At 50.2% G+C, this 25,197-nt stretch overlaps 1 protein-coding gene across 7 annotated transcripts in view; it reads left to right on the top strand.

Annotated features, from left to right (window-relative positions):
- TBC1D5 (TBC1 domain family member 5) overlaps positions 1-17,815 on the top strand; it is a 417,125-nt gene extending 399,310 nt beyond the window's left edge. For all 7 annotated transcript variants that reach the window (XM_014450492.2, XM_014450532.2, XM_023749459.1 and 4 more), the window contains 3 exons: positions 10,762-10,841; positions 11,615-11,764; positions 14,767-17,815. In XM_014450492.2, the coding sequence (XP_014305978.1) occupies positions 10,762-10,841; positions 11,615-11,764; positions 14,767-15,069 (533 nt within the window). In that variant the 3' untranslated portion in view covers positions 15,070-17,815. The remainder of the gene's footprint in view (positions 1-10,761; positions 10,842-11,614; positions 11,765-14,766) is intronic.
- The last annotated feature ends 7,382 nt before the right edge of the window (positions 17,816-25,197 follow it).

A 25,197-nucleotide genomic window follows, 5' to 3' on the forward strand; every position in this document is an offset into this window, starting at 1 on the left:
CTTAATTCTAAAGTGTGTGCATATGTGTGTATGTACACATGTGTTGTTGTTGTTGCTTTGTTTTTTTGCTTCTCTGGCTACATGGTGACCTTTTCACTACTTGATTTTGCTTTCGACCAAAGGAGGACAACAAAGAGTAACTGAGAGAAAGATTTACTAAAACTCTAGAAAATCCCGCTAGGAAATTTCCAAGCTGTTTGGTCCACGTAGCAGCTATTAAAGCAGCTTGACTTAAGCCTCAGAATTTTCCATGGGAGGGGGAAACACTTTAATTAAAGGAAAGCCCATACCAGCTGTGAGTTTTCAACTAACCACAAAACTAGATTTGTTTTTGTGTTTCACTTTCAGCCGGAGTCCTGCACACAGCCGTGACTTCTGTTCACCATATAAATGTCCTGGCCATGCTTTTAAAGGGGGTTTCAGGGATGCTGCAAAGAATTCCTGGCCCCAGGGCCCACAGATACATTTCCTTCGTCTGCATGTTATAACATTGGTTTATTAGAGGGCATTTCTGTGTTGTAGGCAATTTTGATTCTAAGCAGAAATTTTAGGAAAATATCATTAATTAAGGCAAAGCTCTTGATTTACTTGACTTATTATACTTACTTTAAAAATGACTTTAACACCCTAGTGTTTTTTCCATATAATGTTTTCTATTTTTCCTGATTATCAAAGTATTCTAAAATTGGAACAACTGAAATATCCATTAGAAAGTGACTGAGTATAGTAATTTAGATATGCAATCTTTATAAAAATTAAAAATTCTAATAAATTTTATTTATTAACATAAGGAAATGTTCATGATATATTATTAAGTGAAGAGGGCAGGTGGCAGACTAGTGTGTATTTGATGTGAAAATAACTGGTAACAGTGGTTGCCTGGGTGAGGGAAGATTATAGAGGGACTTTCTAAGAGACAATCTTCTATGCTCGGAAAATGCAAGGCCGTCACTGAAAATCTGTAGACAGTTTAAGTGCATGTAACTAACACCTGGCGGGGGAGGTCAGTCTTTGTACTGCGGCAAGAGGCAGCTGTCAGAGCAGCTGAGTGTATCTGAGAAGCAGAGACGGCCTCCTGGCATCAAACAGACACCAGTTATACAGGCTCTGTCCCTTCTCAGCTCGGCCAGGTTGCGATTGTGTGCTCTTATATAAAATGGAGATAAAGGTATATATCTTGCCAGTTTGCTGCCAAGATAACATATTTTTAAAGTTTAGCACAAGGCATGGCCCAGAGTGGGTATCAACACAAATCCTCTCCTTGTTCCCCTTAACTCTTAACTGCTCCTTCTCAGGGAAGACCCTGAGAGACCCACCCAGCCCGTGACCAGAGAGCTGAGTGACTGTCCAGTTTATGGAAGAGCTGGGGCCAGTGGCACATTGCCCAGCACCTAACTGAATACTGCTTTTCAAACGGTGCGGAAAGAGGGTGGGATTGTGGATGTGCTGATTTTGAGATTGTGTGTGTGAGCTCTGTGATGAGAATGCTTTCTCAGAACTGAATGATGGATGTGTACGCAGTGACATGGTCCAGACGTGCGGGGCCACAGTGGAGCTGTGAGCCCTGCCTCAGAAACTTCTTCTAACGATGATGGTCTGCACCGAGTTCCCTCCATTTCAAGGGAATTCTGTATCACCCTATGTTTTCATCGAACATGCAGTAATATCTTCAAATGTCAGGTATGGCTCAAGGCTGTTATTATAGCTGATAGAACAAATATAGAGAGAAGCCTCTCGTTAAAAGTTATATAAAGGCATTTGTTCAGATTGTCCTTTAATTACAGAGGCAATAAAATTGACAGGTTGGCAGCATTTCCTTGTGAATCTGGAACCCAAAACTGAAAGAGTATTTGTTTTATCAAAATTCCAATTTTATTACCGCCACAGAATTGAACTATTTGAATTCAAAGATTTAGAGGCAGGAATTAAAAATAAGTGTTTTATGAAATCTAAACTTATCCTGACAACTTCAGAAGACTTTCTTTATGTGTTCATTTTTCTGTTGCTATAGTTACTCCCCTTCTTGTCATCCTGACAGTTAAAAGCCATTGACAGTGCGGTATAACCCCCATGGCTGAGCTCAGGCTATTTTTAGATTTGCCATACTTCACACGTAATTGCACGTGGGCGAGCAGCCTGCACTTCTCTGATCTGTGAGCAGCTGGGCTGAGCGGCCAGCTGTTTACAGGGAGTCTGAGCTGCTCACCCTGCTGGCCTCTCATGCCCACACCTGCCTGCTCCCAGTGGAGGTGTTTCCATCGTTTGATATGTAGACACTGGGTTCCAGCAGCTTGGCCCTCTCATTGGTTGTTCATCTAAACAATGGGAGGGTTAAATGCGATGAATTCAGAGAAGTTAGGTTTCCTGTGCTCTTGTTGAGAGCCCTGGAATAGGACCTTAGACCAGTAAAGATGTAGGAGCCCTAAAAGCCATCTCGGGTCCTCTTCATTCCCCAGACGAGGAAACCAAGGCAGGAAAGGATGAGTGGCATGCAGCTAGCTGGCACCAGGGGTCCAGACCCGAATCCCGTCCCTGGCTTCTCATGCACTGATGCTTCTACCGAGGCCACATTTGAATCAGTCGCTGGATTTCAGACCTCCTGCTGTTTTCTTGCACATGCCATTACTGATTGTACACTTGTCATAATATTTATGCAAGAATTAGCTGTAAGAGGCCAGTTTTGAAAATTAGTTTATTTGCCTCTGCAAGAACTTTATAAATCTGATTTTCTAATGTTTATAAAAACCACTTTCAATGGGTATCTTTGAAAATGTTCAATAGGGCAATTAACTAATGACATTTGAAGAACAGAGAGAAGATGTGATCACCAGACAGCTCTCTCCCTGTCAGCCACGCTGTGATAAAAGCTTTCCACAACGATTTTAAGAACTTGAAGTCCTGTGTATGGTTGTGCGGTACTGCATTTCCTCCAAAGAAGGAAGTAGACACTTTGCCAAAGATCCTGTGAGGGATTCAGATTCTGACTCAGTGGGTCTGATGTGGGGCCCAAAGTTCTGCCTTTCTAACAGCCCCAGGTGACCTGATGTCACCAGCCCCTGACAGAGTAGAAGCAGCAAGGAGCAAAAGGGCTTAGAATGATTTGATGATGTGTTCCTAACCCCACACTTCAGGCACATGTGCAGCTTAAAGTCTGTGGGCAGAGGGCTCACAGCCTCCCTGACAATGGTTGTAGCCTTCAGCCATTGGAAATTCAGTTCTTTTTTCAGCCTTTCTGAACTTGTTCTATTCTAGGTGAAGTCCCCTCCCCTGCTCCTGGTTTTATCATCAGAAAACTTGGAACTGTTGATCAGCATCTTCCTTGTGCCCACCCTGTGCCTACTTAGAAAAACTTGGCAAACCAAGCACTGTCGTCTCCCTTCCCAGGCTAACACACCACAACTCTGACCACATGACCTCAGTGCAGACTGTCCTTTCGTCATTTTATTTTCATTTTCTGGCTCATTTCCCCACAGGCTTTTCCCCAGGAAGAACCCAGGTTTTCCATCGTTCTAAACTGTCTGACCACATGGCCTGTTTTCACCGCTCCATACTAGGCTGCCTCCCCATCTCCTCGAGTCCCTGCCCTCTCCAGTTAATGACTCAATAAACAAAAGATGCGTCCACCCCGTCTTTGTGGAAACAGGCTTGCTGTCAATTGCTTGAAAGCTCAAGGACTTCTGTGGCCACCCCAAGCATCTCAGGCTGAGCTTCACATCTTGTGAGTCGGCGGAGGAGAAGCCAAGATAAGAAGGCTGATGTTCACTGCCGAGGGCCATTTCTAGCTCCCAGTTGAGGAGTGGCACTTCACTTTCACTAGATCCTTATATCAGCAAAACACCTGTGGCCTGAAATTCACAAAAATATATCCATCTTAAACCCAATTCAAAGGGTGCCACTTGACTAAATGATGTAACTGTACAACTTACCAAACTGCTCTCCTATCTCATTGCTCCCAAGTGAAAGGGAATGATGGCAAAACCCCAGGATTTTCCTATTTGTAAGACTCTCACTATGTTTCTTCTTTGTTTTATAAGTACATATTCTGGCAAAGGCATCTAACTGTTATTGGAGCTTAGAGCCTTTTAAGTTTAAAAAATATTCGTAAAGTCTCTTCTTCTGGTTGACCCTAAGGTGACAGCCATGTCCTAAATGTGATAGATTTTTTGCCTGTGAGGAGTCATACTTCTGTCCCTCTGGCTGGTAAGATGGTAAACCCTGCGAGAGGTATACACCTTGAAGATTACGAGCTCTGTGCTAAGCACACTCAGTTTACTTAAGAGAACTGTTTGTAGCCTGAAGACTATTCTTAAGTGTAGTGCACACATTTGCCTAGTCTCCCCTGGATCCTCCCAGGTGATGCTTCTTTCCCGGAGCCGAGCTTTCCCGGTGCTGAGTTTAGGATTTTCAGCCATTCTGGCAGCTGGATACAAAATAGGACCCTTGATTAGATGTTCTGTGTAATCTGCTTTTTGCTTTTTAAGAAAAAACTGAGCATGAAATGCCTGACTCAGTACTCGGCTCTTAATAGACCACTAATGAATGTTCTTTCCTTTCACCTCCCCCTCCCACTTCTCAGTCCAGCATCTGGTTGATGATGTTAGTGTCACTGAATTCTTTATCTAAGAAATATCTCACCTACTTCTGTTTCTCAGGAGATAAAAATCAGCCCTGATGCTGCTGGGAAAGCCTCCCATTGGCCATTCAGCCAATACTTACTAAGTATCTGCTCTCTGATGTAAAAATAGGTTCTAGGAGGAGGGGGAGGGTGAAGAGGAAGAGTGGTGATCTAAAATTGAGCTCAGTGTTTAGAAGAGGTGAGTAAAACTTCAAAGTAGGGAGAGAGAGCGAAAGAAAATATACCTCATCAGAAATACTGAAAGTGACACGTATCTTCACAGGAAGCAAACCAAGGTCCTCCCGGAGCACTAGTCAGTGATCTCGGAAACACTGGCAGGGACAGGGGCGTGGAGGGGGCGACCCTAAAGTAATAGAGATACAGTGAGCAGAGCACCACATTGGGACCCAGATGACCTTGGGTCCAGGATTTGCCCTGTAGAACTGTGCAGCTTCAGGAAACTTCATCTTTGAGCCTCATCTGTGAATTATAGTTCCAAGAGTAAAAGATGAGAGTCCAGCAATAGGTGCTTTCAGAGGGAAGACTGTTAATAAGGAAGTTGATGCTTGGATACAGTTTTAAGGTGGACTTTGAAAACAAGGAGGGGTGTGGTGTTAGGAGAAGAGGAGGGCCTTCTAGAAGGGGAATGGCATTTGCAGGGACACAGAGGTGTACACCTTGTGTTAAAAGGTAAAAGGTGAACTTGATGCCTACAGTTTTCTCCTAAGCCTGCCTTCTCCCAAGCTCTGGACACCTATGGACACACTCTGTGAACAGAAATTCCAATGGCCTAGCCAAAGCCAGTAGTGACAAATGACAGGTCTGCCCCCTACTCCTTGTCTAATGGCCTCTGCAACCACTGCCACCCTGGGCATGCATGTGGCCCTCAGTCAGCCACATGTGAGCCCTCTGTTTGTACCAGCCTGCAAATTTCTTGTTTAGTCTGGGACAGTCCTTATGTGAGGTTGTCAGAGGTCAGGATAATTAAATCTCTACCAGAGATGAGAGAGCATCAGAGAGCAGAATCCACTTTCTGGGTATTTGAGATATTGGAGAAGGAAAAGAAAAACACATACTAAGCAGTAATAGTAATAGTGAGGCAGTAGGTTACTGGTAGAAGGGGGCCACTTTGATTATCTTGTCTGATTCTCTGAAACAACCCTCTGAGATTGGCACTCCACATTCTACGGCACACACATCGCAGCACAAGGTCGTCAGAGCCCGAGCTGATGGATGCAGTGCCCGTGCCCCCGAGGTCTGGTGGAAATGGCCAGGCAGTCTGCTTTGCATATAGGTCAGCCCCACCACCAAATAAAGGGCACTAACATCCCAAGGCAATCACATCAGTGTCAAGACCCCATCCTGTTCCTCTTCAGACCTCGGGCCCTCCCTCATTGCCATGTGCCATTGTGGAAGGAGGGCCCGGATCCTGGTGACTGGGAGTGGAATCCGAGCTCCACCACTTCCAGTGGTGAGACCTCAGGTGACAGACTTGGCGTTTCTGATCCGGGCTGCCTTTTCCAGTCTGGGATGGTGGCACTAATCGAGAGTGGTTGTTGGGATACTCAGATGACATAATGTGTTTGTGTGGAAATGAAAGTACTGCAGTGGGCTAGGTGCTATGCTCATGTGTGTACTCTTCCCAGTCATCCTCTGGGGAGGTTCTGTTATTACCCGTCAGGCACCACAAGGAGGTTAAATAACTTGCCCAATTCCACCTCCACTATAATAGATGGTAGTTGTGTTTTTGTTACCTTTCCACTACCCTCATAATGAATACAGGCTTATGTTAACTTTCTGTGCCAGCCATTCCAATAAAAAATGGAAACACTTTTATTCTAGCATGGAAGAAAATAAGGTTTTTAAGAAAGTGAAAAAGTAGCCAGTGTTCCATTTCCACTACCCTTAGAGTTAGAGGTCTAGTCTTGTGATTTCAACATTTCATCAAAACGAGTGGAATCACCGTAGGATTATGTCGATGAGACTTTTGTGTAATTTCCACAGAAGTGGTTAGTCAAGTGAGGTTTTTCCCTTCAGTTTCAATGTGCCCACATTTAAATATACTGAGGGGGGCAGTCTCCTCAGCCCGGCCTGCACCCTCTCATAGTCCAGGACCCCTCAGGGGATGTCTGCCTGCCGGCTTTGGCCCGCTCCCCACCACCGCTGCTGCGCTCAACAGCCATGAGCCCGGCTTCTGGCTGAGCAGTGCTCCCTCTGTGGGAGCGCACTGACCACCAGGGGGCAGCTCCTGCATTGAGCATATGCCCCCTTGTGGTCAGTGTGTATCAAGTAACTGGTCATTCTGCCATTCAGTCGATTTGCATATTAGCCTTTTATTATATAGGATAGCACTTAACTAGAATGAGATTATAAAGAAGGTAATCTTCCTGCTACACAGAAGTAAAACGAAAGAGCCTTTACATCACAATTTATTCTGCTTTTTCTTATAAAGAAAAATGTGCATTACATTGGAAATTTAAACATTTCAGATTTCTGCCTATAATACTTTAAAGCATGAAAAGACATCATTATGTTCTATTTTTACATGAGCTGCAACTTACTTAAAGCAGATTTGTTGCTGAGAGGTTATATATTGATGGAATGTTCGTAAATGCTACCTTAAATCACTATGTAGTGGAACTGGTTAGGCAAAGGATTTATGTGGACAGTACTTAGTAAAATGAAAATTCTTGCAATCAAAACGTTTAACAGCCTTTGAAGATGCCCTTTTGTTTTCATTTGGATTTCTATACCCCGGATTTCTTGAAGAGAGACTAGTCAGCTTAGTTGAGTATAGCAGAGGTTTTTTTCCCTTAAAATTAAGTGAACGTTTTATGTGTATGTGGTTTTTCAGGGAGACAGTCCTGGTTTTCATGAGATTCTAAAAGGTGAGCTTTGACCCCATCCAAAAAATAAGGCCTGAGATTGGTGGGTGAGGGTACATGGCTGATGACCCCAGGCTCTGGACTCTCCTCCTGCCCCAGGCGTGCCCTTGGCCAGCCATGCTGTGCACGGCAGAGCCAGCCTGGACCTGAGTCACATTCTGTCTGCAGGAGAGGACTGGTGGGGCCGCCTCGGAGCCCTTGCATCAGAGGAAGTGGGTGATGTTCTCCTGTGTAACAGGCGGTTTGGCTGCTGTCTGTGTCCAGTAGTGTTCCCGCCAAATCTGGGTCCACCTGGAACCTATGAGTGGGACCCTGTTTGGAAGCAGAATCTTGTAGAGGTCATCCAATTGAGATGAGGTCATACTGGGTAGGCCCTAAGCCAATGACTGGTGTCCTTATGAAAAGAGGGAAATTTGGGCACAGGCACAGGGAGGATGCATGTGGATGAAGACAAAGCCACGGAGCAGCAAGGGTTGTGGAACCTCCCAAGCTGAAGGGCCCACGAAGAATGCTTCCCTACCAGCACCTTGACTTTGGACTGACAGCCTCCACAAATAAACCTGTGAACAGATTTTTGTTTTAAACATTCGGTTTGTAGTATCTTGAAACTAACATAGTTGCTAATAACAGATTTTTTTTAAAAAAGTAAAATAAACAAAATTAGTAGGTTATTGCTTTCTAAAATAAAAGAAGCCCAGAGGTAGGCAGTCTGAGATGGTATAACAGCTCCAAGATTTACCCAGCGCCACAGGCTCCTGTGGCTTTCCGCCCGCAGTCCTGAGGCTGCGATCCTCCTCTGCATGTTTGCAAGGTGGCCTGTGGTGCCCCTGCCAGCACTTCAGCAGCAAAAGTGAGGAGTGTACAGGCCCCAAAGGTGCAAACGGAGTCAGTCCCCTATGAGAACTGGTTCAGTAGCTCCAGCGAGGGTCTTATCTCACACCTCATTGGCCAGAGCTGTGTCACATGACCGACCTTGACGGAAAGGGCAAGTGTGCGCAGCACTGCCCTGAATAAAATCTGGGACATGTTGGTGACAAAGGGGTGGAGATGGAGTCAGGGTAGCCCACCAGCAGCTCTGCCACCTCCATAGACCCCAAGGACAGGGCAGCAGTGAGGATCTGGGCTTGTTGGCTGCTCATGCTCTTATCCAGGGAGAGCACATGGGGAGTGGCCTTCAGAACATGGAGCTTTATTCCTGCGTAGGCCTGTAGTGAAACACAGCCCTGTTCCATTTTCCAGCACACTCAGCCCTTCTGCCTTCCCCACCTTCCAACCTCCTCCTTTGAGCATCACCACGCATCTCTTGGCAGGCTCGCAGCAACACAGGGCATCCAAGAGAGGAGGGCTGGGGCAGCTTGGCTCAAGGGACTTTTAGGCAACATGGCCAGTATGGTGTTGTAAGATCTCAGGTAGACACTGATACTTCTGTCGTGGGATGGTAAATCTATACCCTCAACGCAGGGGTGTGCAATCTTGTTCTGAAGTTCCCTTCCAAGGCTTAAACTTGCCAATTAAAGACAACTCCCTTTCTTACAGGTTAACCGTGCCCAGTGTTTCTCCACTCTGTCTCTTCTCAGATGGTGTCAATGTCAAGTTTCGGGGATGGCTCGCATGTGTCTGGTGTTTGAGGAAGGCCTCTGAGTGCTCTGGGTCCTGCTGGCCTCAGTTCCCATATATTTCTGGGCCTTTGTCCCCACTGGACCCCACTGGAGCTGCTGACTGCCCTATTGGCCTGTTGCCTATGACCCTAAATGCCACTGCTTTGGGGGTGGGAGCCAGGCATTTTGGCCAAATGCTTTGGCTTCCACAGTCGACTATCCAAGTGGCAGGCAGGAGACATCACACTTGTTTTGTTTTTATTTTTGTTTGTCAGATTTTCTCTTTTCCTGCTCCCCTCCCCCACTTTGCTGGGTCTGGCCTCCAGAGACCTCCCCTCCATTAGTTCCTTGGACCCAGGAAGCCCCGTGCTTCCTACAGACCTGCTAGTATTCCTGCATCCGTTGGTTGAGCTTCCTCTCAGGGTCTGGGAGCTGGGAAATCTGTCCCACCTTCAGCTCAGTGGGGCAGAACCCACTGCTACCCTTGGCCTCAGACCTCTGCCTTAAACACCAGAGCAGCCATAAAAACAAAAGTAACCTTTGCAGTCCTCTCAAAGGCCCACAGAACTGTTACTTGTTAATTTTCTGCAGTTGGTTGTCATTAATGTCTTGTTGAGTGCGTTTTGTGTGTGTTGTTTTTTTTTTATTGAGAGAGAACAAATTGTTACAGGCTTTTAAGGAAACCAAAAACATTTGCTCTCTAATTATATCTATTATTCCATTCCCATTCATCATGCTTTCTTGTTTTGGAGCAGGCCTTTCATTAGAAAGTACAGTCACGTTTTCTGAATAAAGAAAAGCTTCTGATTTTCTGCTACAGTGTGTGAGAGGGGTTGTCAGCATGGTTCAGACTTATTCTTATTGAAGATTCTAATAAATTGTCAGCCTGGACTCCTGTTGATATGAGTCCTTGCCTTGGCCCTTACTGGAAATGCTTTGGGGAAATAGTTAGAATAGCAGTGTTTTGAAATGCAAGTTCCAGGAGTGTTTCTGCATGTTTGTTCATTCAGTCAGTCAGTAAATACTCATTGTGTACTTGAACACACCAGGCATTATTCTAAAGGCTGGGAGTTTATGTTCTATTGAGGGAGATAGACAACAAATAAACCAGCAAAAGCACGTGATAATGTCAGATGGCGACAAGTGCTTACTATCAGTATAGTCAAAGAGATGATTCCGTAGAGAGCCCAGGGTGGCCTGGGCTACTTTAGTTGGATGGGCAGGAAGACTGCTCTGAGGAGGCAATGCTGGAGCAGAGAACTGAGCCAGGAGGAGAGGCCAGTCTGCATGGATTTGGGGACAGGGCCTCCAGGCCAGGGAGCACTGTGCTGGCTCTGCCTCCCCCACTGGCAGACAGAGAGCAAGCCAGGAGTGATACACAGCTCCCTTGACTGTCAGGGGCACTCATGGAATTAAGGAGGCGAGAGAGACGATGGGGCAGCTTCAGAGTGAGTGGCTAAGAATGTGGCATGTAAGATCTTATGAACAGGGCATGTTTTAAGGCCACAAAAACTAAGAGAGCAGTTTGGCAGAACATCCTTGGTGGAAATCGTTGCTGTGAAATTTGGCAAAAAAATTCTCAAGCTTGTCTGAAGTTAGAGTGTGGCAGCAGATAAGTTACACTCAGAACATTAGTTATAAAATGTCGTTCTTCTATTTTCAGTAAATATTCAAGATATGATATTACAAGAAAATTTGGAAAAAGAAGATCAAATTCTGGTTTCTCTGGCAGGATTGAAACAGGTAAGCCCACAGATCTGACTTTGTGTCCCAAGGCCTCCGTTTTTATTTCTGTTGGGGAGGGCACCCTCAGGCATGGCGTGCCATGACATTAGAGCCGCGTCTCCCCACCCCAGCCCCCCACTTCCTCCCAGACAGAGCCCCTCCTGAGTCTCCACCTCCCGTGCCTCTCGCTCCTCCTGGAGATCCTGTCTGACTAGCCTGAAGCCCAAACTGACTTTCCTGTCCCTGTCCCTTCCTCACCAGAGCTGTGTCGTGTGGTCCAGCATCCCGTTCAGTCACATCCATAAATACCAATGTCCTTGGAGCACAAGTCTTCCTCCCTGCAATAGGCCTCAGACCCCCAAGGGCTACAGTTCAGTGGCCCTTAGGACCCTTTCAGGGCTACAGGGAATGTAAATGTCAACGAAAACTGTGCTGCTCTCAGTCAGCTGGAGTGGAGCCCGTGAGGAGCCGAGGGCTGTTCAGTGGGGCTGGGTGTGCAGGCAACTGGTGCTTCCTGCCTTCAGTTAACCGCCAAGGAGGTGACACCCATGTCTGCCCCTGTGAGGACCTGGCCATTGAGACTCTTCCATTTTCCTTGGTCATTAATAAGTCAATGGCTGTGATAGAGTTGGATTTTTCTCTGCTCCTTCTTTCTGATGGTAATACATTGATAATCATACTATAAAAAATTGTTAGTGACAAGTCTGGTTTCAATGTATCAGAGATTTAGCTAGCATTTAAAAACAAACTAATTTATCTTTCTCATTTATTTTCTTCTTCTTTGAAAACAGATCAAAGACATTCTCAAAGGTTCCCTGCGTTTCAACCAGAGCCAGCTGGAAGCCGAGGAGAATGAGCAGATCACCATCTCAGACGACCACTACAGCGGTCAGGGCCAAGGCCAGGGCCAGAGTGGCCAGCTGCCCGGGGCCACCAAGCAGGTACAGAGCTCTGACAAATGGTGTCACATTGAGGGGGCACAGTCACATAAGTTCTTCAAAGTTATGAATTATAAAATCCCTACTGAAGTCCCTTTGGATCACCATGTGCGAAGTTCACCTGTGCAATACCACAAGTGGCCTGGGCCCAGGTTGCTGTATACAACCTTACAGGCTGTACACTCTGGTGCCCTGGGGCGGTGCCAGTCCCAGTGATAGCAATTAGGCTAGTGCCTCCCGGAGCTGTGCAGTGCACCCCACACACCTTTACGCAGCAGCCTTGGCCTGACCGCCTGCCGGGCCCATGGTGGGGGCTGGAACGCCAGGTCTCTGCCTCAGTCATTGGCCAGTTGTCTCCAGCTGATGCCTTCATCCCTGTAGCACAGGACGTGCTGCCCATGCCTTCCTAATGCTGTCCTGGTGTGTTTCCCTCGGCAGAACCCTTTTTGCCTTCATGGGGAAGGACTTTGCATTAATGTCCATCCTCTGAGGCAGAGAGGTTGGCAAACTTTTTCTGTAAAGAGCCAGATAGTAAGTATTGCAGGCCACACAGGGTCTCTGTCATATGTTTGGTTTTGTATTTGGTGTGTTTGTTTGTTTGTTTCTACAACCCTTTAAAAATGTGTAAGCCATTCACAGCTTGAGCTGTGCAAAAACAGGTTGCAGGTGGGATTTGGCCTGTAGGCTGTAACGTGTCTACATTGTGTATAAGCTATTCTAACAGGAAGTCACAGAATTTTCCAGTTAGAAGAGATCTAAGAGATTCCTCACGCACTTAGTACTGCTTCCTTGTTTTACCAGAGAGAAAAAGAGGCCTAAGAGGCCCATGGCTCACCAGACATTATGTTTGCAGAACTTGTCCCAGTGCAATAAGCTTCCTACTCCGCCATGCCGCCTCACTGTCATCATCTGACAGGACTGAAAATCCCTAATAATATTCTTTTCAAATGGCTTACAAAGCTCAGCTTGAAAAATGAACATTAGCAAAATCTCATCTAAGTCACTTTCTCAAAAACTAGCATCCAGATGCTTGTAAATTATTTATTTTTTATGATTTTAAAAAAGCAAAATGATACATTAGAACAGGAGTTTTTTAGTTTTAAGAGTACTCTTCAAGATGAGAGAACCCTGTGTGGTTAATTTCACCAGCTCTAAGGGAAGTTTTCATGGAGCATTTTGAGTCTGCATTGTAGCCACATGAATACATTAAAGTTGCAAGTTTAACTTGATTAGTTTGTCCTAATCCTCTTTCCCTGCACAGATGTTTAATTTTTCAATAATTATTTATTCAAATTTTGTTGAGCCCCAACCAATTTTAATTGGCCATTTTATTAAAAAACTTAGTGTGGTTCTTTTAGTTGAATGTGTAAAAATGCTACAGAAAAAGACCTTTCAAACACAGTCATGAATTTGCTAAATTGAGAACTTCATTATACTTTGCAGTTGTCATTCCTGGTTTTCATATTTATAAGAACCTACCTGTTACCAGCACAAGTTTTCAGTTTACAGTGCAGAAGAATGGTCATACGAACCAAGTGTCCCCACATGGGAGCTGGGAGGTCGAGCTTCAGGTCCACGTGCACACGTGTGGGAGGACAAGCCCCACTCAGACATCCCTCCTAGCGACACAGCCCTGAGCAGGGGCACCTTGAGCAGAGGGACAGTAATGGGATGAAAGGACAGTCTTTCTCTGCCAAACTGCCCTAGTGCCATACGTGATCACATTGCATCTACCAGAGTGCCATGTGCTGTGCTCTCTCGAGTTTTGAAAGAATTAATATGTTGATGGACAGCTTCAAGAACCTCAAGGCCTGTTCTTTCAACACTGTAATTTTAAAGGCAAATTCTGTTTCTGTCCTCCAATTCAATATCTTAAAGGTAGACAAATGTCAGGAGGAGCCACCTGAACCATGATTTAGCCACTCACCCTGCACCCCCACCCCATGTCACCAAGGAGAACAGGAGATTCAGACAGGGGCATGTCAGTTGGGCCCAGATTTCCCTTAGAAGCGTTGCTGGCTACCTGTCCAGGCTGTGCCCACAGCTCACAGGTGGCCTTGGCCATGCCAGTCTTGAGGCCAGAGGACCTAGGGGAGCCCTTCCAGCCAAGGGGCTCTACATCTCATTAGACTTCAGCCCCCTGTACCAGTCCCTACCCACACTGTGGGGCAGTGGGCAGGCAGGTGGGAGAGCAGGTGTGGGCACCACATAAGCTCCCATCAGCACCAGGGTAGGTGTGCTTTCTGCCAGGTTGGCTTTGGAACATGTTTGATTAGACTGGCTCTTCTTCTATCTCTGGTCTTAGCTCAAAACACTTACTGATGTTCATGAACATCATCTTTAGCTAAAACACTAAACGCTAGTCATCATTGCTTAGAAAGAAAGGACAACATTGCAAAGCAATCCCATCTCTATGCTTTTGGGCATATGCTTTGTACTTCCATGCCTGTTTTTCATGTTCGTAGAACCTACCAGTTACCACACTGTCCCAGGGCCCCCAGGTGCATTCCCAGGAGGCGCTGGCTGAGACCAAGTGCCCTGGGCCCTCCTAGGGCTGTCCTCAAGCAGGTGGCCGTCCCTCCGGACCTGGGCTTAGTTAGGGAGCCAGTCCTGTGCGATTCACATCCCGCCACGCCATCTCACAGCTCGGTGACCACACACTGGGAACAAGACACTGTCCTTATCCCCACTCACAGGTGAGGGGTTAAAGCTGAGGAGGATGAGTGACTTGCATGGCAGGTGCCACGAGAAGCTGATAGGAATCTGCCTGTAGCCTGCTGGCTGCTTCCCGAGCCGCCCCTCCCAACAGCCTCTGAGCTGGTCCACTCGGTTCCCCCGGGAACCAGCATCCAGCTTCAGAGGGGGAGCACCGGGTGTCTTTCCAAGGACTAGCACAGGGCGAGGGGCCAGTTTCCTGTGGAGCGCACCCCAGCTCCTGGGCCCCACTCAGCTCTCTCGTCCTCTGGTGTCTGTCTCATCCTTGTGCTCCTGACTGTGCTCCACAGGCCTCTTCGGAAGCGCCCGTGCACGCGGATGAAGGGAGCTCGGAGGACTTCATCCTGGTTTCCAAAGAGGACGGGGGAGGCAGTGCCAGGGCGCCCCTCTCCGGCCAGGCCCAGCCGCTCCGCACCCTCAGAAGCACATCTGGGAAGGGCGAGGGCCTGGCCCGCTTCCCGCTGGTGTTCTCTGACCCTCTCATGGGCCCGGCCTCGGCCTCCTCCAGCAACCCCAGCTCCAGCCCTGACGACGACAGCAGCAGCAACAGCAAGGACTCCGGCTTCACCATTGTGAGCCCCCTGGACATCTGACACAGAGCCCAGCCGTCCCCTTCAGCAGCCTCAAGGCCCAGCTGAGGCCCCCCCAGTGGAGACCCCTCTGAAACCAGCGCTTCTTTCCCAGCATGCAATGTGGCATCCGAGCCACCCATCAGAACCTTCAGAGAAAAGCAAATGGTGCCGCAGAGCATACAGTCTGATGGTCACCAAGATGCAGACAGGGCTTTAGGCTCTTCCCTAACCCCTCCCCATCCCCTCCCTGAGGTAGGGCTGGGTTAAGGGTCCAGTTCCACACTGTTCTATGCTCCCCAACGATGGTGTGGCAACTCCACCTCTTATATCCAGAAGGAAGAAGAGTTGGTTTCTAGTCTTCCCTCCCTCAGAGCATCCGGGAGAGAAAAGTGATTGATAGCAAGGACACTCTCTCTCTGGAAAGCTGTCTCAGCCGATTTCCTTTCTCCCTTGGGCACTCATACGACAAAGCCCGATGCACCAGAAAGGACCGGGGTTCCGGGGCTGGAAGAAAACATTACTGACCTCTCAGTAGTTCCGGTGATCTTTAGAAACGGGGTCTGAACTTATGGCTCAGTTAGGTGTGATGAGTTTAGGTTTTTTCATTTGTTAAAGGATGCGTTTCCAGGCCTCCGGCCAGATCCCTCTGGCCATCCCTGCCCTCCTCACACAATCATGCTTCACCTGTGAAAACAAGGTCAAGGTGAGCAGGCCTGCCCTGGGGACTGGCTCTCCGGGCTCCTCCTTTGAGATGGCGAGGCCTCTGGCAGTGAGTGCTTTCCTGGCAACAGACACCCTTTCCATCCCGCCACTGCGACCATGATTCCTCTACACGAATGTGATGGCAGGCCTCCCGCTCCCGCTCCAGAAAATGGTAGACTCGAGAGCCAGAGGGGCTTCTAGTAGCTCTGCAGTCAGTCCTTAAACTCTAGCAGGGACATCCCCTATCACACCAGCCTGCAGGGTGAATGGTTCTCCAGGTTGTGAGATGCGCTGATTAGCACGGCCCGGCCTGCGTGGTCCGCTCAGCGCCTGTGGGGGTGACTCGCTGAGTAGGTTGCTGCCAGTGTCCCCTTGATACTTCCTGAGCCCCCCGAGGTCCCGCGGTGAGGGGCCTTGCCGCTGTGCAGGACCTGGCTGGGAAGGTTCTAGAGTGCGGCGCTGTCCTCGCTGGGCCCGTGGAGCTGGCTGTCTCCTGGCGGCAGAGCAGGGTCGTCTGCTTACTTTCAGCATTTCTTCTGCCTGAGAGCCAGAGCCATGAGAGCAGTGTCACTGGCCCCACGGCGGCCACCGGACACCACCCCTCCGAGAAGCTCTGGGCTGGTTCCTACGTCAGGGTCACTGAGACCTCAGCCCTGCCAGCACACAGGCAGGTCCTCATTCTGGGCTTCCATGTCGGTGCCACAAGAGAGCCATTGGGGTCCCTCAGAGGCATTGCTTCTGTGGCCCCAACAAACTGCTCACGCCTCAGAGGAAGGAAACCCATGGGGAGGCGGGGGTGCAGACATGGCCACCCTCAAACTCCCATAGGTTTATGGGGTCTTACCTTTTTTAAGTGACTTGTTTTTATTCTTCATAATTGAGCATTGTTTGCATTTTTATTAGTTACAGTGCTATTAAAGAATTATGTTCCTTTTTATTATTTCATCAGGTACTTAGGTGTAACGGCACAATTTTAAAATCCCGAATATATATTTTTTTCTTTAACAAATGTGATAATCATTGGAACCCTCTTGTGTTTTGATCATCAGCAGTTAAATTTTATATACATAAAGCTTAGATTAATTCTTGTTGTCATCTACCTTTTTTATACATGCCCCTCCCTGTGGTCATGCATTCCTCTCGGATCAGTGAGGAATCCGAGTGAGGTTACATGTGGACCTACCCGTGGAGTTACAGCTTAGGGAAAGGAAGTCGTGATGACCTTGCCTCACCTTGTGTGGCTGCCAAGGGGTCATACAGACTCCGAACTCTTCGTTATACTGGACTCTCCGGAGATGGCCTCCTGCGAGTAGCCTCCGCTCACAGCAGTCGGTGAGAACGAATGTGACTAACAGTAAACCCAGCCTCCCCTGCATACAACTGAGCAGGATCTCGTACATCATTGGGGGGGGGGGGGGGGGGTTGATTGTTCACCATTAACAAGAAGTAGACGACAAACAGTTATAAAATTCTGTGGCAGTTCGGTTGTCTCCGAATGATAACCTGCCAGAGTGGACCCAAATTTATTCTTTTTGTTTCTATTGTATTGTTTCTTTAAAAGCCACCCCAGGGGTCATTACAGAACAAGAGCGGATGGAGGACTTGCTCCCCGATGCGGAGTGGCTGTCCTGTGGAGCCCGCCACGCAGCCGTGCCACCCTCCTCCCGCAGATGTGCATCCGCCCCGGCCCGCACAGGCCTGGGGTCCGTGGGGCGGGAGAGGCGGCCGGATGAATTGGGGCAGCAGCTGGCAAGCCAGGCTTCCTTCTCTCAGGCCAGAACCCTTCCTCAGTATTCCTTTCAGAAGCTCTTTTTATCGTGTTAAAATGAGATACACGGTTCCTATAAACAGGATTGAACCACTTTGATGTAAAAGTTGTCATAATAATTTTCTCACAATGGCACAGTTCGTCTGATTTATGGGTACTCAGTCCTGCCATTTATATCTGTTGCTTTTTTCTCGTTCATCTTTATGCTATAACTCATACTGACTCAGAAATGACTTATCCTGTTGGCAAAGTGATCCCATTCCCTATGGTTAATAAAAGGCTAATATGGAATGAGAACGCAGCTTGACTTGTTCCAGGCGGGGTCAGGGCACAGGATGCTGGCCTGGCCTCACCCAGTGGTGCCATGGGTGCCCAGCAGGTGGGGCAGCGCCCACACCTCCGCGCAGGGCCGGGGGTACTCAGGCCTGACTCACGGCTCGCACCCAGCTCCCATCCCTTTCTCTCCAAGTGAGGCAAGTTGCTTAACCTCTGGGGCCCCAGCCTCTTATTCTGCGCACAGCTAACCCTAAATCGCCTGCTTCACAGGGTGTGCTGAGGATTAAACAGGGCAACTCACTTAAAGCACGCAGAACAGGGACACGTGGCGAAGTGCAGGACAGTGTCATAGGTGATGCTCGCTCCCAAAGAGTCCCCCGAGGCCGTGCAGCCCCACCCTCCCACTGACCTGGGCCCTGGAGGCCTGGCCATGGACCCCAGGGGCCCACCCTGCAGCTGCTCTGCTCAGCCTGCTGGTCTCAGAGGCCATGGGGGGGGGGGGGGGCGACAGGTTCCACCTCCCCACACTCCCTCAGCACCAAGTTTGTCCTGGGGGCCTCACTGACACCAACTAATGTGGGGTTTGGAAAGAGGCGGGGGGGGGGTGCACTCCAAGCCGTGCATGACAAACTGGGAAGGCACAGGCAGCCTGTCAGCTTCCGCAGAGCCGGGGAGCCAGGGCTCCCTCCACAGCAGCTGTGCTCGGGCCCATCCCTAACGGGCCTCTGTCCCAGGCCCAGCCAAGGGGCCTGCCCTCCCATGGGTCACCCCCACCCCCTCCCCAAGGGACTTCCTTAACCACAGGCTCTGCCATGGCTCGTGCTGCTTCCCTGACCGGTGCCCACACGGGCACACCCCACTGGCACAGGCTGGGAGCAGAGGCCTGTACAGCCTGTGTGCCTTGGGAAGACCCTCGGCCGCCCTTCCAGAGCCTCTACCTGAGCATCCCCCCTGCCCCCCCCCCCCCCAAAGCTGCTCCACTGCCGGGAAGTTGGCGGGAATGACACCTCCGGAGCAGCTCCCACCACAGCTGAGCAGGCGAGTGAGGGCACCTCCCCTCCCCTGGGTCCCCTCCCCTCCTGCTCCTGCTGTGCCTCCTCCCACGTCACAGCCACGCTGGGGTCTCAGGGCTGGAACTCGCACTGACACCTCCGCCCAGGCCCCCCAGCGGCAGCCACGTCCCTGGTCCACCCTCCGCTGGGGTGATGGGTGCGGGTGGTTCGGGGGGTCCCGAGTCCCTGCAGACGAGGCCCCTCCCTGGCCCCGGTCAGCAGAGGAAGGTGTCACCAGCCCCGGCTTGTTCCCAGGCCCCCGCGTGGCCGCTCCTAAGGTGACGCTGCCCACGCGGGTCGTGCAGTGGAGGAGCTGTGGGCGGTGGAGGAGCTGTGGGCAGCTGCGTTTCTCGGTAACTGGCCTCCCAGGCAGCAAGCTCAGCCTCGCAAGGATGTGCACGGCACCCGAGATGTCTGGGCTCTGAGCGGCACACCTGCTGGTGAGGAGGGGGGAAGCGGGGAGGGGGGGGGTCCGCCCAGAGAATTCGTCCAACGTTGGTTCACTTGTTCCTTCAGCAGATCCAGCGGAACCCCCCTCAGAGTGAGGCCACGCGGTGCAGGGGACACAAGTGCCCCTCGATTTGCCTGGGAAGAGCCCTGAAAGGGTTTAAACTCAAAGGGAGCCCAGAGGAAGTCCTCCCTGCAGCCTGGGAGGCCCAGAGGTGAGCCTGGTGGGCAGCGCCCGGGGAGTCAGCCAGGCCTTCCTGCTGGGAAGTGAGGGCTCCGCCTCCTGCTCCGGGGATGCTGGGTCTGAGCGCGGCCCCGCCAGCTGCCTTTCCCGCGCAGGCCGCCCATCATTCAGGTCCAGCCAGACAGCGTGCCCCACTGGGGCGACCCCAGAGGCTTCCCGGGCCTGACCTCAGACTCGGAATGGAGGGATATGTCACCAGGCACAACTGCAGGGGTGACAGGGCCGCAGGGGGCGTCCCCTCCCGTGGGCTCCTCCAGGGGAAGGACAGCCAGCGAAGGCCAGGCCAGAGAGAGGAGGGCACCGTCCACAGCCCTTCCAGCGACGTGCTCCCCTCAGCACGGAACCCCCACCTCCTGCCCCTTGGCCTCTGGCCCTGGTCCCGCATCCATCCAGCTGTCCAGACACCACTGGTCCCCACACAGCCTCCGTCCTCGTCCCACAGCTGGACAGACCCCTTTCCCCACCTCCCACCACAGTGGAGGCCTCGTCCCCTGTGGGCCTGGCCAGTGGCCCCGCTCTTCTGACTGCCCGTCCCACCTCGTCAGGAAGCAGATCTGACCAAGGGCCATCCTCCAAGCCCTCAGATGAAGGGCAGCTCCCTGGACCCCCCAGTGCCAACCCCCCGGGCCGTACCCCAGCCCCCCTGGCCTCCTCCTGCTAGTCCCTTTCCCAGCTCATGGCCGTGCCCAGGCTGCGTCCTCTGTCCCAGGCACCCTTGCTGCTCTCCGACTTGCCCCTGGTGAACGCCACCTTCAGTGGCGAGGCTCCACCTGCCCCTCTCGGCCACGGCACTGCTCTTGGGGGTGGGGGGGGTCCTATTGTTAGATTCCACGCTGTCCACAGTGCCAGTCACTGGGGCTGCACTTCACATTACCCACAACGTGGTGGCATAAACAAGCACCTACAATGCTCAGGGGCTGTGTGGGTCAGGAAGACAGAGAACATAGTTGGGACGGTTTATCACGGTGCCTCCAATGTCCAGGGCGAGCCTCAGCTGGAAGACTCAAGGGCCAAACTCACTGCAGCAGAACATGGAGGCCGGGTCCCTGGGTGTGTGTTCCTGTGGGCGTGTGGCTCACCGAGGGCCCTGGTGGCATGGGCAAGGCTGCTGCTGGCTTCTCAGAATCCGGTGCCTCAGAGAATTCAGAGAAACTCAGACTTTCAGAGAAAGTCTGGCTGTGTGCTGCAGAGATGTTAACCACAGAGCCGAGCGGGGCAGGTGAGAGCTAGTTCAGCAGAGCCAGGAGGAGGTCACCCTTCCTGCCTCAGCTGTGGGTGGAGGTCCCCCTGCAGAGCAGATGTCAGCTCTACCCCCGAGGTTCATGCGGAGTCGGAGGAGCACTGTACCACGAGTCCGCAGCCCGGCAGTCATCTCTGCCCCGTTTCTGTGCACAAAGCCTACCAAGACCTCACGGCCTTGACCCTCCTGCCCAGGCAGGGTTTGGCCCCAGCTCATTCAGGAGACTCGGTTTCTCCATCTGAAAAATAAGATGGTTAGATCGGGTGCTTTTTTCAAACTTTTGGCCATACCCACATTAAGAAATACATTTCTCAGTACACTACACAGGTGCTATAATTCACAGGTCCCACAACATTAGCGGCTTAACAAGAAATGTTCATTTCTCACACACCTGCAGTGCGAGGGCTCCTGGTTTGTGGGTGGCTCTCCTCCATGTGGTGATTCAAGGACCCAGCCACCTTGACCTCAAAGTAAATGTCATTTTCAACCACATTAGCAAAAGCCAGTCACCCAGGAGACCACTCTAGGGACACAGCTATGCAATAGGAAGGAACCTGTGCCACATCCTGGACATAAACACACACAGAGAGAAATAGAAGTTTCATGAAACAAACTTGCTCATAGTACGTGGGATGCCTTTTGGTTCTAATTCCTACCACCTTGTTTTATTAGCACTAGATTCCTTAGAGAAGTGACCATAATATTATTCAACTCTGTAGTGTATGAAGCTCAGTGGCCACGTCTTAAAGGACTTTTTCAGTCAAGAAAGAGAGTTACTAGAAGCCATAGCTGTCACTCAGAGGCAGATGCAATGCAGGCAAAGTGGCTTTTAACCCACAATAGATTCAGATGTCCTCCCAGTCCATTCAAAGAAGTCAGGCCTGGTGAGATGGCCAGGCCAGGAGGTGGCCCTGGGCCCAGGAAGATGGTTTCTGAAGCAAATAACGACCAGGTTTGGAGGAGGGACCTGCTGGCTCCAAGCCTCCTCCTGAGAGGGATGTGGTGAAGTGCTTTTCCCAGAATGCAGTTGACTTTGGACAAAATTCAAAGTAGGTAGCAATGGTGAGTCACCATTAGCACCTGCCATGAAACTTCCTGGTGTTCCCACCGATCATTCCTCCCCCCCTACACACACCCCACCACCCTGCCCCTTTGGCCCTCACCCCTGGAAAGGTCTGGTCTACCCACCTCATTGCTGATGTTCCCTCAGATCTGCAAAACACATTCTAAAAGCTGGTGCTCTTTTCTCAGAAACACCTGGGGAAGTGCCCCACATCTGTCCGGGACTCAGTTCATGACGTATGACCCAAAGTGACACTGGGACTCAGGCCCTTTTCTCGGAACAGACAAATCAGGCTTCCGTGAGTGACCCAGAGTTTCCTATATAGATCTGACTAAACGTTCCACCTGGTTTTGCTCCATATGCTGCAATTTGTGCAACTCTCTGTATGCACCCAGAGCAAGGAGCTCTCCCGGGAAAGGTATGCAATAGCAGGAAGGTGGGATTGTGCAGCCAGTGGATCTGGGTTCCAGAAGGGCTTTTCCACACACGCTATGTGCCCTTGAGAACTTGCACAACCTCTCTGAACCTCCATTTTCCCACCTGGAAGCCAGATACATCGCCTGCCTCATGAGACACGTGTGAGGAGCAGATGAGTTAAAGTAAGTAAAAGATCTGGCTCATGGGGAGTGTCCCCACCTGCCACCACCCCCTGCACAAGGAGAGGCTGCATAAACATCTATATTGAGGGTGTAGACATCACTGCCCTCTGTGCCGAGCCAGCTCAGCCAAGGGTTTGAAAGCCTGAGTGAGGGCGGTGAAGGATGGAGAAATGACAAAGACAATAAGCTGGGTCTAGGTGGATCTTCCTGTGCTGGCTGAGGCCACAGAGAGAGGTCCAGACAGCAAGCTGAGCCTTTATTTTATAGACAGAGGTAAACAAGGTAGTGGTTACCATAGTTACAATGTTCTTGTGAGTTTCACTTCTTTTGGCAGCACTTGCTGCACCTCCCACAGCCCATTAGCTACCCAGGAAGGATCTAGGGAGGTCATAAGGTCAAGCCTAATTATGCTAAGAGGACCCTGCCCTCTAAGCTGGGACTTGTTTGTGGCTTTGCCAACAGGTCAGTCCGAGGCTTAACCCTATAGCCGCGCCCTACAGCCCTCCAAAACGGATGTGACAGGCCACACCACCTTTACCGGGAGTCTACAGGTGGTGACTGAAGTGTGTCCCGAGGGCAGCCCAGCCCAGGGACTGTCCCAGAGGAACTTCCCACCATGGAGCCCCTGGAAAGTCTGAGTGAGATGATTTGTGAGGCTGAGAAAGGTGGGCTCAAGAGTGGAGGAGGGACATGATCCGCCCTGGACTAGGAGGAAGGGGTACAAATAGGCTTCCCCAGGAAAGTGAAGTCTTCAGCTGAAACTTGGAACTGAGGAGGGGGTGGGGGGCGTGTCCCGAGAATCGAATTGGGGTTGTCTGGGGAGAGGCCTAAGGAAGCGTCTGCATTACAATAAATACCCTCCTCTCATCCCTCCTCCCTGTCCCTTGACCTCCCCCTCCTCCCTCCCTTTCCCTCCTCTTTCCATAAAACTGCCTTCACATATAGTTGGTAGGATACAAGAAAAGGACACCTGCATATCCTATGGTCACACGGACACACCCCTCTGGGCCCGCCGACATGCGGGCAACAAGTGTGTACTGAGCGTTTCAGACGCTGTTCTAGGCACTGGGGAAGCAGCGGGAAAAACAGCACAGAACTGCCTATGGACACCGCAGGCCAGTGTCTGCATTCCTGCCAGCCCCCACCCCCCACCCCCGCCCTCCTGGCCTCCCCCGAGATGTTGTAAATCTGGGTCACTGGTTTAAGTAAATGAGAGACTTCAGATAAAGTCATGATGAATAACAATTATTTTTATAATTATAACTATAATGGGGAAAAACAGAAAGGAGAACTCCAGGGGAAAAAATGATGTTACGGGCCATAAAGTCATATGAAATCATACTGCAACGTTATACATAAACGGAAAACTTACAATTGGAGGGAAAGATGCCAGAGATCATGAGAACACAAGGTAAGTCAGAAATGGTTTCAAGTGGATTTCTTACATAGACTTTAAAAAAAAGAAATTTAACTTTTTATTTTGAAGTAATTTTAGACTCACATAGAAGTTGTACAGAGTTCCTTCCTACCCTCTCCCGGCTTCCTCCAATGATAGCATCTGACTTACCCAGAGGACCGTTATCGAGACCAGGAAATTGATGTCTGTACATTATTATCAACTCAACCGCAGGCCTACTCGGGTTTCACCCCTTTCTGTGGGCACTCTCTCTCTTTATTGTGTGTGTGTGGATGATTCTGTATAGAATCGAGGAGCTACCACCACGGTCAGGGCAGGAGCTCCCTGTTCCCGCCTCCACAGCCTCAGCCTCCTCTCTACCACCATTTTCTCATTCAGGTGTGTTACATACATGAAATCAGTATGCAACCCTTTAGGGACTGTTCTGGTCGTGTGTGTGTGTTTTTCCACTCGGCCTAATGCTCTTGCAATGCATGCAAGGGATACTTATCCACATGTGTTCCCTTTTGTTGCCGTCTAGTATTCCATGCTGTCGATGTGCCCCGGTTTGCTATCCACTCACCACTGAAGGACGCCTGGCTGCTTGTAGTCTGGGGACGTTACCACTAGAGCTGCTCATTACCTGTATGCGCAGGTTCTTAACTCGCCTTCGATGCATGAACTTTATTTCTTCTGCTCGCCTCCAGCCAGCAGATCTTCCTTCTATGACTCCATCCTGTGCAAACCATCGCTTAGCTGGACGTGGTCCATGCAGCAACTCAGATGTCTAGAACACAACTTTTGGGAGGTGGGACGAAAGCAGACGAGACACAGAGGAGCAATAACAGTGTCAACACCACAGATCCCCGCAGAAGGTCCATCAGCCATCACCCGAGTTTTTAACGCATATTCACACACACACATAGAAGGCCTGGCCGTCTTGTCTCCTCGCCTACAGCGGTGTGGGGCGTGGAGACGGCTCTGACAGCAGCTGGCCTTCCAGAGATTACTGTAATGGGGGAGGGGGGTTGAGGCTGAAAAGCATCCCATGGAGCTGGAAATGGGGGCCACCCCCTTGAGTGCAGAGTGAATAGTCCAGTACATGTCAGGAGTCCAAGGGGACACCTGTGTCACCTTCACCACTGTTCCCAGAGTCCCCCAGGGAAGACTGAATTATGTATGCCCTTCAACAAGGCAACATGGGGGGCATGCATTTGAGAGTCGTTTTTGCCTCAAGCCATTGACAAGGACAGGATGAAAATGCCTCCAGAGGTAGCTTAGCAAGTTGACTTGAAGGTGGAATACCACCTTCCCTGATGCCGGATAAATAAAGCATTGTTTTATTAATTTCAATGAACACAT

This window comes from Myotis lucifugus, unplaced genomic scaffold (genome assembly GCF_000147115.1).
Source record: "Myotis lucifugus unplaced genomic scaffold, Myoluc2.0 scaffold_8, whole genome shotgun sequence".
NCBI classification, from domain to species: Eukaryota; Metazoa; Chordata; class Mammalia; order Chiroptera; family Vespertilionidae; genus Myotis; species Myotis lucifugus.